Source organism: Cyprinus carpio, chromosome B16 (genome assembly GCF_018340385.1).
Source record: "Cyprinus carpio isolate SPL01 chromosome B16, ASM1834038v1, whole genome shotgun sequence".
NCBI lineage: Eukaryota > Metazoa > Chordata > Actinopteri > Cypriniformes > Cyprinidae > Cyprinus > Cyprinus carpio.
In genome coordinates this window covers 16,794,156-16,809,197 of record NC_056612.1, presented here as the reverse complement: position 1 = coordinate 16,809,197, position 15,042 = coordinate 16,794,156, and the positions used below count along the sequence as shown (strand labels likewise).

At 35.0% G+C, this 15,042-nt stretch overlaps 1 protein-coding gene across 1 annotated transcript in view; it reads right to left on the bottom strand.

The window, feature by feature from the left end:
- LOC109093221 (atrial natriuretic peptide receptor 1-like) overlaps nt 1–15,042 on the bottom strand; it is a 39,407-nt gene that overhangs the window by 16,516 nt on the left and 7,849 nt on the right. The window contains exons 3-5 of the mRNA XM_042741139.1: nt 7,740–7,927; nt 6,001–6,114; nt 4,582–4,717 (exon numbers count right to left, since the gene is read on the bottom strand). Of these exons, the coding sequence (XP_042597073.1) occupies nt 4,582–4,717; nt 6,001–6,114; nt 7,740–7,927 (438 nt within the window). The remainder of the gene's footprint in view (nt 1–4,581; nt 4,718–6,000; nt 6,115–7,739; nt 7,928–15,042) is intronic.

The following is a 15,042-nucleotide window of genomic DNA, read 5'->3' as shown; positions in this document are numbered from 1 at the left end:
CCATTGTTTGCTATGATTACATAATCAAGATTACATTAAAGGTGAAGTCTGTAAGTTTTTATGTCATAATACGTTCACTTAACTTAAGTATATTAATCACTGACTAGTTTGCCATAATAAGTTCAATTATATTAAGTGTATTAATTAATGGTTAGTTTTGGTTTTGTTTTTTTGAGATGTTTGTGTTTATTGTGAGATATTAAACTTGGAGTTTCTTATTGACAGGTAAGCTAAAATCAAATTATTTACTGTCAAGTCCTACATAAAATAGTAAGATATTGTAAGGATAAGTGTCATACATGTAAGGGGATGCTATTGAGTTTTAGTTAATTTAATGGCATCATTATGGACAAATTGTCTATAATGCTACGCAAATTCCCTCAGACGTCTAAACTTCTCTCTTCTATATTTTAGAAAGTTCACACACAATCACTTTAAAGTAAACTAAACTTAACTAAAACGGTTTTCCTCCTCTAGCTTTTATATAAGATACATAAACTTACATAATAATTTTAACCCAAATTTCATGTATTTATTTATTTTGTGACTAGCCGATGTAGCCAGTCGGCCATTATCACAAATCACATAAAGTATATGATAAAAAATTATTTTTAAACTTCCTTTGTGAAAGTTTCAAATTTTTACTTCATGGATAACTATACTGTTGTGAGTTTTATTGTCCAGTTTGTTCCAAATCAAATGTCACAGAAGGACATCAGCAGGAAAAGCTGCATGCATGAATGAGTCTGGCTCAAGTGGTGGTCTATCCCTGTGAGACCACAAGCTTTGGTCAAACGTTCTCCAGAAACACCTGGCTCATGCGTGGGTGGGCAAACCAACCATGTAACCTCTTTATATTTGAAGCAGATCCATGGCAACAGGACACCTGCTGATTTTAGAATCATTTGAGGGAAGTCAAATACTGTAGATTGGGATCAGATATAAAATGACGGGAGGATGCATGAGTGTACGGTTGGATGATAATAGAAGAAATCTCATAAATGCTTCTAAAATGGCATTTTATGTCTAAATGGTTTTATATTGCAAAAATAAAAATAAAAAACATGACACATTTGAGTTAGAGTTCTCTCAAGAATTGTCGCCAACTTGGACTTGTTTGTTGCACTGAATGCCAAATGCATCCTTTAGCCAATAGACAACGCCAACAGATCTTTTGTTTATACAAATTTCCAGTTAACATAAAAGGGAACTTTGACTTGTAATTATTTATCTTTATCATGCAGTTTGCATCTAAAAGAGGACAACTTCCAAGGCTCTTTGTCTCTAAAAGACAGGACGTTATTTAAGATTTTCAACCAAGACATAGACAAACTCTTCTACTCTAAACTTTAGTCTAATTCATAAATGTGTTTTTAATTACAGTAGTAATCAAGAAATTCCTTTTCAACCTTCTAGATTTAAATAATAAGACATCATAATTTCAATATTGTGTCAGAGTTTTATTCCCCATTTTGCAAATGCATGTTAAATGGACAATGTTTGTTAGTCTAAACAAATGGGTAAAATTGCTGGTTGAACTGTAATTAAAGAATATATGTGCGCAATATTTCATGGAACTAGCTGTAAGTGAGCACAATCATGCATTGAATTCCGTGAAATGCTTAAAAAAAAAAAGGTGACATGACAAAGAAAAATGAACATTACATGACTAATGAAAACTTAAACAATTGTGAAAAAGGAACCTTGGGGCTCCGTGTCCTTTAGACACTTAATCGCCATTCACAGGGAAACAGCTCAAGAAGAGAGAATGAGTTATGAAGAGTAGGGAGGGGAGAGGAACAGGTGGAAGGACAAAGATACGACAGATGCAGGAATGAAAGGCACAATATGAAGACAGAGCAAGAGAGAGAGAACATCTGTACTTAGTTGGTTACTAGAAAGCAATAAAGCTGCCAAAAGCCATTTGAACTATAAATTAAGGAATAAATAGGCTAAGTAAATTCACGAACAAATGAGTCTGGGTAAAGTTTTGTGACAGAGAAGACAGAAAACAGACTAGCATGTTGTCTCTAATGCACACTGAATTGAAATGATCATATAATTAAACATCAGATTATTATAGAACTACAGTTCACGGCAATCCTTCAACAGAATTCGTCAATCGAAGGCCATTAACACAAGTGATTAATTGCAGTTATTTTTACTTCATAATTAATCTCATTAATCTCCACACATGCATCTTTGGATGTAAACTTATATAAGAGCCTACACTTACAAAAGGACTGTATACACTGTATAAAGGCAACACAAGAAATCAATGCAAAGGCATTGTCAGCCTACAGTATGCAAACTAGCTGTAGGATATCACATGAAGGTTTTGCATGAACTATCATAAGGTTGTAATTAATTGATATGTATTTTTGCTTCAAGTGTGTCTGTGTGGTTGTCTTCGCACATGTGCAACCATGTTTCTTTTTCTGAACCTCAGACCTTACAGAAGTCACATCATAATTCTGGAAAGTGTGTCCTCAGATCAGTCTCTGCACATAGCTGTTTGTTGTGGGTCTGTAATGCCAGACTTTCTGCTGCAGGGCATATTATTACATATTCTGTTTAATTGATTGAAACCAAACTGGACCTGGCACAGACGTAGGCCTGTTTCTCTTTCTCTTAATGATTAATTAAGCTGCGATATACACAAGACCTGAAGGGTAAGGGTTATTTTAAGTACATCCAAGAAATAATGTAATAATTTTTTTTTCCTATTATAATGACAAAAAAGCAAAAAACAAAAGATATATAGAAGAGATAAGGCATATATACAAAAGACATCATTAAAACATACTGGAAAAGAAAATTCAAAATTAGCACGGAATACACCGAAACAAACACACACACACAAACATTATTTAAATTTAAAAAAATGCACATTTTTACTCTATTGAGGTGATCTGGAAAGGCAACACATGGGGGAAACTGCACTCTACAAAAAAACATGCATAAATTGTGACAAATCAAAGCTGAAAAATGTAGTGAGAGGAAAAAATTAGTGGATGCCATTTTTTTTTCTTACGCATAGCAGAAAATCTTAATAACATAGCAAATAAACTATAGAAGTAGAAAGAGATGTGGTCCTGCCAGTGATAAAAGATCATCATCATGTTATTACTTCTTACTCAAACAACACTGGAGCAAGGTAAAAAGGTTATGTTGTTGGGTTATTTATAGATTTTAATTATATTAATATACTATTATAATATGTTAATAAGATTATTTCCATCATTACTCTTTTCTATCAACTCGTAAGATTTTAGCATCATAATAGGTATGACAGTGTTAATTGAATTGAATTGAATTGCAGGAAGCAAAAAAGACTGTGTCTTTCTTATATGTTAAGAACGCACTGCGGAGGTGCTTTCTCTTTACACCACAAAAACAGTTAACCTACCAAAATAAACCACGTAACATATATAATAAATGTGTATCAGTACACATATCCCGCTAGTCCTGTGTAAACTACAGCATGCAAAGTTTTTTAATTTATTTATTTTTTAATATTGTGAGATGGCGGAGCGCTAGAGAACAACCCAGTCAGAAGTAGCTGCTCTCTTAAACGATCTTGCTTGTCTCACTCTGCTCAATCTTGGTGATGTCAGTGCCCTAAACAATGTTATAATTAACTATTTTACATCCAGAGATGAAGGATCAGATGATGAAGTTACCAAAGAGCAGAAGTCCGATGAAAGTCTGTTATATCCACAGGTGTGCAAACAGTTGCACTGCGCTCACTTATCTCAATGTAAACTACAAGGTACACTATTCATGCTATCCAAACATACAAGGGGTGATCAAAAGTTCAGAGACTATGCCCATGATAAACAACGGAAAACTGTCCTCTTCAGGGTAACGTTAGTCTGTTTGTGTAATGATGCAGCTCGTTCTTAAAGGGACCCCAGCACCAATTTGATATCGCTATGCATTACTTTCATTTAGTTCAAATGGTGACAGCATGAACTAAAACTACAAGTTTAGAACACAAAACTACAAGTTACAACCCCGAACTGTTTCTGGTTATGTATTAAGTCCAGCAATAAGTCCAGAGTAGAAGAGGAGAAGAACTGGAGAGCCTGCACGCTGTAATCTGTGATGTTTTATGAACAGATACAGGTATACACACTTAATGTTCAAATGTTTGCAAGTGTTCTGTGTTCCTTGGGGTCATTTTAAATCTTTTACATCATGTACAGTGACTAAAATAAGACTTTTACCACAGTACAGGGACTTTTACTTGTGATACTTGACTGTTGTGTTTCTATTTTTTATTGCCCCATTTTTCTCAAAATTCCATTTCTGAAAATCAAAGCTATCAGCCAACTTCAGAGAGCCCTAACTTTTGTTACGTTCAAGCTATGGACAAAATAAAAACAGTTTTGGAAAGAGCTTGAACTTTCTAAAAAAGGTAAAAAATTCACCATGTGGTGGGTTTTCCTAGATCGCATCACAGTTTAACTTATTTTCTCTCAATGTTTATGCATTTGTCTTTCATAGTTTCTTTTCTATGAAAGACAAATCTTTAGCTCATGTTCTACATTTTGGGTTTCAGTTAGATCGTGTGCTCACCATAATAAGTCCGGTTCCACATTCTCTTCGTAACAGACTCTCCTAAAGGTCGACCATCTCCTTCTGCAAGACTCTCATTCAAAGCACTGCAGTACAACATCAGACCATCATAGAAACCACCTGAGATGATGTTCATCTGAAAGAATCAAATACACAAATGAATACAAAGATGAGCAAATTCATTATCATAACTAGGCTGGTCCTGATGGATGCGTTAGATTGATTTTCTCGACACAAATCCTACTTAGGATGTTATTCTTCTGTTGATTTTTTAAATATACCTGATCTGATTTGAATCCTCCATCTAATATTTGGCACAAATGAAAAATGAGAGAAAGTGCTTCATCTCTTAATCTTCTCTCCCGATCCATTCTGACCATTTACGCCCGCAGAGATCCATTTACATGCAAATTAATAGAACTGATGAGGGATTTGCTTTTTAAGGCAAAGTCACTGGAAAAGAGTTTTTCTCTTCATATTTCACTTCACTCAAGCCCCCTGTCACTTTCTAAATGTGAAATGGGACCCAGAAAAACACTTAAAGATGATCTGAGACTCAGGCCTCTCGATTAGAATCCACGCTGAGGGGAAAACCCACAAAGCCTCAGATAAATTAAGACAGATGTGCTCATATGGCTTGTTTGTCTGTTAGAGAACAGTGATAAACATACAGAGATCTTCTCAGAAGCACACCCGATCTTAAACACCCCATGAAATGGCTCAACAAGCCCTGTTCTCTCTCACGTGTCTATCTGAATGTTTTTATTTACGTTGTTTTGAGATGCACTGTGAAATAAAGATGAACTAAGTTACCTCTCTATATGCACATTATATGTTCTACTCTATTAAATTCAATAAGCAGAACACACATTAACAGAAAAAAAGCATCATACACAGGAGCTCCATAACTACAAACATATTTTCCTACATTAAAATGCATGGACTTGAGTCTCCTGATGGACGCTGTGAAGCTTAAATCCGTTTGACCGGAAATTAGCATGTAAACATCACATTAATTTCATATTCTGGGCCTCACACATTCATAGAGATATATAATTATGTTCAATCTTTACCGATGCAGCACAATTTTGAAGAAAGAGAGCAAAAGTGCATTATAGCCTGTTTCTTTGTGCATTATTAAGTGAATAGAGGACTATTACAGAAAAGCTGTAAACACACATAATGCATTTTGGCTGAAAAAACATGCATTTAATCATTTTTTGTCCCTTTAAGCTCTTTATGAGAGAACCCTGGCTGTAATAGAGGCACATAGAGTTTCTAGCAAGATAGAAATAAATAGTAATTTCAAGGGAAGAGAAAAGATGGAGAGCACAGTAGAGTCTTGGTAGAAAGGAATAATAATACAACAACCAAAAATAAAATGAAAATGATATATCACTTCACAATGATCTCTCTTACCAAAGAATCCTCCACTGTGAAGTTGAACATCCGTTTGGCATCCAATTTTAGATCACTGACAAACTCCTTGTACTCCTGATTCTGTGGCTCTAGGTAGGTCAGAATCTTCACACTCTGAAAAAAACATACAAAAAAATATACAATTTGTACTAAGAGGAAGCTGTTTTAATATTTTCGAAATGTAAATGAATTTTCAACAGTCATTATTCCAGTCTTCAGTGTCACATGATCCTTCAGAAATCATTCTAAAATGCTAATCTGGTGCTCAAGAACCTTTTTTTTTAGCTAATGCTGAAAACACTTGTGCTACATAACTTAACATGCTTGTGTAAACCATAATTTAAGTTAAATGTGAAAGCTGAATAAATAAGCTTTCCATTGATGTATGGTTTGTTAGGATATGACATTTGGCTGAGATACAACTTTTTTAAAATCTGGAATCTGAGGGTGCAAAAAATCTAAACCTTTAAAGTTATCCAAATGAAGTTGCATATTACTAATCAAAAATGAAGTTTTGATATATTTACGTTAGGAAATTTACAAAATATCTTCATGAAACATGATCTTTCCTCAATATCCTACTGATTTTGGCATAAAAGAAAAATCTATAATTTTGACCCAAGCAATGTATTTTTGTATATTGCTTCAAATATACCTGTGCTACAAATATATATATATATATATATATATATATATATATATATATATATATATATATATATATATATATATATTATATATTGTAACAATTTAACAGTCATTAACCGTTTTAAACTTCAACTCCTTTAACTGTCACTTTTGATAATTTTAGATGTGGCCCTTACTGGTGCTTGAACTTTTGATGGGTAGTGTATATTGTAAAATACATACAAATATCTGTAAAATATTTTTTACTTACATAAATACAGTATGCAAATCTACTTTCTAATGTCCTTCTTGTTGGTCAGTTGTGTAAAATACAACAGACTACCACAATTTGACAGGGATTTTAAAACATTCCATCAAAACTGTGATTCAGACGCCTGAATCGGCTCTTTTTAAAAATACAGAAAGTATGCATGACTAAATGGTGCATTTGGATATTTGCCTGGTTATAATGCTCTTCTCCATCATTTGATGAATAACTGCTGACTTACGTACATCACATTCACAGACAAATCGTAATCAAATGAACTGCTAATATTCATAAAATCCTATCAACAAACATTTGACAGACTGAAGTATTTCTCTTATAATTCCAAACTTAAATAGGAATAGTTTGTTAATTTGGTCAGGTAATAAAATTAAGAAAAAGCATAAATATTCAACATATTGCATGCTGTGTGCAAACATAATCTACCAAAGCTAAGCTCCAATGAGTGTCAACATGTCCTGAATCTAACTGTGCGTGGGTTCATCAGCGGGTACTGAGTGTTGGAGTTCAGACTGTTTCTCACACTCTCAAAACAGGCGGCTGTTATCACAGTAGGAGCTGCTGACTGCAGTTCTGTGACACCAACCAAAGCCAGAGTGACCTGCGGAGCATTTGATAAGAATATGGCTCAGATTTTGAGCCCCTGAGGCATAACAGTGTTTGTTTTGTGTTTGAGGGTGTTTAAATGAAACACGTTGTTATTACGTCACCAGACACACTAAAAGCAACAAAGCTGAAACTAAAAATTATTGTCTCCTGAAATTGTATCTCCTAATCTCTATTTGCCCATCATTTTCTCTCATGTTTTATGAAAGGCTTTAATCACCTGGAAGGCCTCCTTTGCAAAGACATCATCTGTGTCTCCTCTGGCCCAAGGCTGAGAAGGCCTGGACTCCAAACTGCGTCCAAAGATGTCAATGTAGAAGAAGACATATTCCTCCTTAGGGAGACCTGCCCTGTGGAAGTGCACCATTAACTGCCGGAAAATATCCGAAGAACAGCATACAAACACCACTGTAATGAGAAAGAGAGAGAGAAAAAAGGATAACGACATAAGAAAATTTTAGCCTCTTCATCATTCATATTTGCCTTTACTTTATATGAGATATAGCAACTCAAATATAGCATTTTTTGCACTCCCATTAGCACTTTTACTAGAAATGACTTGGTAATCAATACCATAATGCCATTACCTCAGCATAATGTGTCAATTTAACACATCCAGAAAGGAGTTAACACGTGTGTGCATTTTTATTAATGCGTGTAAATGTGTCTGTATGGTGCATAAATGCATTTATGGCTCTGAATGTGTCAGGACTGTCTGTTCTATGCTTTTAGCTTCACATGTCATACTGTACTTGTTTTTCATGATTCATCCACACTGAATCATATTGTTTTCCCAAACAGTATTTTTTCTATTTTTCCAGTAATATTAATATCCTAAAAATATACATTTATTTATACATGTACAGTCGTGGCCAAAAGTTTTGAGAATTACATAAATATTAGTTTTCAAAAAGTTTGCTGCTAAACTGCTTTTAGATCTTTGTTTCAGTTGTTTCTGTGATGTACTGAAATATAATTACAAGCACTTCATACGTTTCAAAGGCTTTTATCGACAATCACATGACATATATGCAAAGTGTCAGTATTTGCAGTGTTGGCCCTTCTTTTTCAGGACCTCTGCGATTCGACTGGGCATGCTCTCAATCAACTTTTGGGCCAAATCCTGACTGATAGCAACCCATTCTTTCATAATAACTTCTTGGAGTTTGTCAGAATTAGTGGGTTTTTGTTTGTCCACCCGCCTCTTGAGGATTGACCACAAGTTCTCAATGGGGTTAAGATCTGGGGAGTTTCCAGGCCATGGACCCACTTGATTCAACATTCTGGTCCCCGAGCCACTTAGTTATCACTTTTTGCCTTATTGCACGGTGCTCCATCGTGCTGGAAAATGCATTGTTCTTCACCAAACTCTTGTTGGGTTGTTGGAAGAAGTTGCTGTTGGAGGGTGTTTTGGTACCATTCTTTATTCATGGCTGTGTTTTTGGGCAGTATTGTGAGTGAGCCCACTCCCTTGGATGAGAAGCAACCCCACACATGAATGGTGTCAGGATGCTTTACTGTTGGCATGACACAGGACTGATGGTAGCGCTCACCTCTTTTCTTTTCCGGACAAGCCTTTTTCCAGATGCCCCAAACAATCGGAAAGGGGCTTCATCTGAGAATATGACTTTGCCCAGTCCTCAGCAGTCCATTCACTATACTTTCTGCAGAAGATCAATCTGTCCCTGATGTTTTTTTTGGAGAGAAGTGGCTTCTTTGCTGCCCTTCTTGACACCAGGCCATCTTCCAAAAGTCTCACACCTGCCTGCTGCCATTCCTGAGCAAGCTCTGCACTGGTGGCACTCCGATCCCGCAGCTGAATCCTCTTTAGGAGACGATCCTGGCGCTTGCTGGACTTTCTTGGACGCCCTGAAGCCTTCTTTACAAGAATTGAACCTCTTTCCTTGAAGTTCTTGATGAACCTATAAATTGATGATTTAGGTGCAATCTTAGTAGCCACAATATCCTTGCCTGTGAAGCCATTTTTATGCAACGCAATGATGGCTGCACGCGTTTCTTTGCAGGTCATCATGGTTAACAATGGAAGAACAATGATTTCAAGCTTCACCCACCTTTTAAACATGTCAAGTCTGCCATTCTAACCCAATCAGCCTGACATAATGATCTCCAGCCTTGTGCTCGTCAACATTCTCACCTGAGTTAACAAGATGATTACTGAAATGATCTCAGCAGGTCTTTAATGACAGCAATGAAATGCAGTGAAAAGGTTTTTTTGGGATTAAGTTAATTTTCATGGCAAAGAAGGACTATGCAATTCATCTGATCACTCTTCATAACATTCTGGAGTATATGCAAATTGCTATTATAAAAACTTAAGCAGCAACTTTTCCAATTTCCAATATTTATGTAATTCTCAAAACTTTCGGCCACGACTGTATACATACATTTATTTGCAATATAAATATACATTAATGCAATATTGCATGAAATACTAAGACTTGTTTTCAGGTTATATATATTTAAATTAATTTTTACATTTATTTTATATTGTATTTTTTTTTTTTTTTGAGATTTTTGTTTTTTAAAAAAGCTGACGGGATTGGTTAATAATCAATATAATGTATTTTTTCTGAAAAAAAAAACAAATATTCTCTGAAAATATTTTATTATGTGTTGTTTCTTATGTAGTATTATTAAGTTTTTTTTGTATGGTGAGTGAGAGAGTGATTGTTTTTAGTGTAAATATAACCAGCAGAAACATTCTCATTGTTATTGAGTTAAACAGGACGGTTCATAAGAATGATAAGGAATAGGTTTTATATGAAATGGATGTTAGCTTCTCCTCCAAATTTCAGATAATAAAAACATACAAGCGAGAGAAGGAACCACCAACAAGATGAGAAAGAAATCTGGACAAGAAAACAAAATGCTTCATTAACTCTGATCAAATGAGTGAAGTGATCACAGGGACCGCAAGAGAAAGCCATAGAACTAGACTCAAGACCAGACAGTCATTTGCAGAGTGAGGGTAATTGCAGGAGACCTTATGCTATCAGCCACATATGTGTGTGTGTGTGTGTGTGTGTGTGTGTGTGTGTGTGTGTGTGTGTGTGTGTGTGTGTGTGTGTGTGTGTGTGTGTGTGTGCGTCTGCTGCTCAATGTGATTTCAGTATGTGAATAATAATGAACACAAGCTGAGAGATGGATTTAGATTTTTAGACGAGTTCTGTAAATGCACAAAGAATTATGTAAAATAAGAATTGAACGCATCACCATTTTTACATTTACATTTAGCAGACGCTTTTATCCAAATCGCAGTTAGCGTAATGCAGTACACGTAGCAAGGGTTTTAAAATTATATAATAAATAAAAAGAAAACAGATAGAATAGAAAAAGAAAAGAGCAAGCTAGTGTTAGAGGCCTTTTTGCTTTTGTTAATTGTATAATAAATAAAAAAAGAAAAGGAATAGATAGAATAGAAAAAGAATAGAGAAGCTAGTGCTAGATTTTTTATTAAGAAAAACAGGCAGTTAGTAAATGAATAGAATGCAAGTCTAAAAGGGGCAGTTTTTTTTAAGAATAGAATTTGAATTTTTCTCAGTAAATATAAAAAGATATAAGCCAGCATGTACACCTGTGAAGGTCAGAAAGGGGGACAAGATCTAGATGGAGACAGACAGCCAGTGTGTCTTTGTATTTGCAGATCTTGGTGAGGGAGGCCAATGAAAGGCAAAACTTGTTCAGCTCTGCAAATGTGCATATAATTCAGAATCGGAATCAGTGTGCTACAAATAAATGTTAACAAGTTGAGAGCTTTTTAGTCCTAAACATCCCTAATTCAGGACATATAAAATAAACAAACACCAGCTTCTAACTGTGGCCTGAAGCACGAAGCGTTGCAGAGTGAGATTTGAGTTGACAAAACCTGATAAAGCCAACCTGGTTTAGATCAGGTTCACCAGCCACACAAAGCTTGATATAAACCTTCTCTGTCAACTCAGAGTTTGAACCAGAGTTTGTGATTAACTCTGGAGCATGTGCAGCAAACAACCAATCACACGGAGCGTGGAGAGCAGCAAAGCATCATTTGGATTCACTTCTCACGAGAGTCAGCGCAATTCACTTTCCTGCTGAAGATTAAGAGATGTCATTCATTATTAAAAATCTACAACATTTAAATGCTTTTACAAGGGAGAAAGAAAATATATGACTATGCAAAGGAATCAACTGAACTTAATATTTAAATATCGTTTCACACAGAGCTCAAAAGGAAACCATAAGTTTACTCATTTTAAAAGTTGGATATATTAGAGCTTATATACAGTATATAATTATTTATTTAATTTAAACATGAAGCTTAAAATTAATTGCCACTTTATATAGTAATTATATAAATATATTATATGAATTATAAACAATTGCAATTAATATAAATATAATAAATATGTAGCTGAAAAATTCTGGCAATTTTGTCTCTAAAATTCTTTGATTGTAAACTGCTTTAATTTGGAGCTAGAGATACGGGGGGAGTGGCTTCATTGCATCAGTCACTTTGCTCACAGCTGATTGGTCCAGTTTGGGTTTGCGATCTCTAACCCAGAATAAAACCTGCTCCAGAGCAGGCTGGCCATGAAGCGTAAGTTACCATGGTGACGAAACCCGCTCTAAACCGACCCATCTTCTCGAGTTTGAGTTTGCTCAAACTAAATGCGAACTTAAAATCTGATTTAAACTGTGTGGCACTACATTTTAAATGTTACCCTCTCACTCCATCAGAATAAAACACTTCTGGACAGAGATTTTTCAGTCTGCAGTCTACTAAAGTAACACATAACTGTGAAGTAAAACAGGAAATATAAAAAGTCCTACTGTGAGTGAGTCAGAGGTTCAGTTCTTTGTGTCTGAAATCAATACTGAACTAGCATAGAACCAGACCTTTACATCTGCCCACATGACTTTTGCCATGACAAAACCCATCATTCTGACAAGAACGAAAGAAATAGAAAGAATGAAAAAAACAACTAGGATGCGCAAAATGCAGGTTCAATCAAATATCAAACTGCATAATTTGTGCACTCTTCTGATGCCAACGATGCAAATATAATCAGGGTTTCTGATTTCCCCAGCTCATGAGAGATCAGGACCCACAAGAGCGACTGCATCAACTTCATTTTTGCTATGATTATGAAGGCATGTCCATAGGATAAATGCAATTTTGTTTTGGAAAGAGAACATTAGGTGTGAGAAGCAGCCTGTCATTGAGATAAAACAGTCCATTACACACTCAAATGCACATCATTATCAGATAAAGCCCTTGAGAGAGGCTGCTGGCAGATATCCAACCTAAGGGAGGGAAACGCTATTTTCAACGCTGTTAAACATTAACTAGCACTGAGCAAATGAGTTCTTAGTTTTTTCTCAGACGCACACGTAACATTCCTAAACATATTTTCCCTTGACAGGAGTGACAGAACATGAGTGGGTGTTTTTGTAGGGCAAAGAGAGTTTAATGCCTGCATATATAACCAGCAGAGTTCAGTCTACACATAGAACTAGTAGGTTGCTTTGGTAAGAAAGTGTCCACTAAAAATATACTGTGAATGGGTAATTGATATTACATGACATCTTATACTTAATATAAACCACTTTTTAAAACAACTACAGACCTCAAATTAATTGAGGATAGGACATTTTAAATATTCATTTGTCACACCACAACTATTTAAAGCTACACCCAGCATGTCCAGCTGGTCATGTGATCTCAATACACTATGTCCATCCCCAAGAGAGGTCACTTTTTTTTTTTTTGTACATTTTTATTTGACTGATATAATTGTTCTTGTGTGTGTACTTGATTTTTACTAGTAGGCTATTATTAATTTATTTTTATGTAGTTTTGTTTTTCTCGTTATTACACCATTATGTGAACTGGAAAAAAAAAACATGGTGATTAAAAATGGAGAAAAAAAATCAGCTGGGCTTGCATATAATTGCATATAATTATTAAGAATGTGTGTTTGCTACCTGCTGATTATGTGCCAAAAAAGGCTAGTTTACTGTTGATTTGTTCATAAAACATATGTGTCCAAATATTTTGAATTTTTAAATGCTCCTATACCAATTACTTACATACAGTTTAGCTTTAATCTTAATCTTAAAAAAAAAAACTAAAAAAAAAAAACTGTTGTATTGCAATCGAGAAAAATGGTCGCACATTGTGATAATGATGGGCTCAGCTCTGAAAATGTGATGTCGTTCTCCAATACAAACATGCTACAATTACAATGACAGCTGCAATCAGGGAAAAAGTGCATTTTTTTGTTTGCTGCATTTAAGGAAACCCAGATTGCTTGTGCTCTCTGAAAATAACACCATAAATTTGTGTTCACATGCACATCAGCGTGGTATGCTCTATTGATGCTGTTTGTTTTATTCTGTCTTCTCTATTTTTTCTCTATTCTGTCAGTGAATTTACAGTATATAAATGTTTGATCAATCATAGCAGAGCTTCACTCCCAAACTGACTCTGATCTATACCATGTAAACAGCAATGCAGGAACTGAACGTTTAAGCTGTTCTATCCTTCCCTTTAACCCATAATTAAAGTGCTTCAGTACATTTTTTTTAAGAATATTGACACTGCAGTTGCACAGCACTCCAAGGCTCCAAAAAACGATCAGAGCAATTACAACAGGAAATAGCAGCAGTTCTATTGATCTGGATGGAATCCTTGAAGCCTATTTTCTCACATTTCTGTTGACCATGTAGGGGGAGCAGACAGGGACATGAACAGGCTTCATCCATGCTCACTTATTTAGCTATTTATTGACAAGATAATCCATAGGCATGAGTGATCTGACAGAAGATGAAAGAACTGGAGTGATGTGTTCAGAATCGCTCTACAAGCATCTGGATGGAATCTTACTGTGAGAGAGAAGAAATGTCGATTATCACAATGATGTCTATTCTACAGCATCAAACGGGGTGGAGAGGAAGTGAAAGGAAGCTTAAACCACAACTCTCACAAGAGCTTTCTGCTTGGCATTGCACAAAAATATAAATGAGATGGAAGGGCCTGATAGGGTTTAAAGGGACTGCATCAGCATTTATGGATGTATATGAATGTTAATGTATTATTTATTATATGAAATGGCACACCAGGAGTACATCTTATGACCCAGTCACTTTTAATCCTAAATATTGACAAAATTCACTTTTAGAATTAGGGGTGGGCGATATGACCAAAATCATATATCACAATATGAGTCATTTTATTTTACTGTAACAATATATCACGGTACAGGTATAGTTATTTTTGCTTAAATAAGGTCTTTGTGATATCAAAATTTTAATACCATAGAAATTTCATAATTCTTGTCACCAGTGTCGAAATCACAAAAAACAAATAGCCCAAATATTAATAATAATAAAACTCAAGCTCATTAAAAACAAGTAAACAGTCAGCAATTAAATAAGAATAAGAAACTAATTACAAGCAATAGGACAAAAACTACAGTAAAACAAATAAATAAGAAATATATACATTGTATAAAGTAATCAAA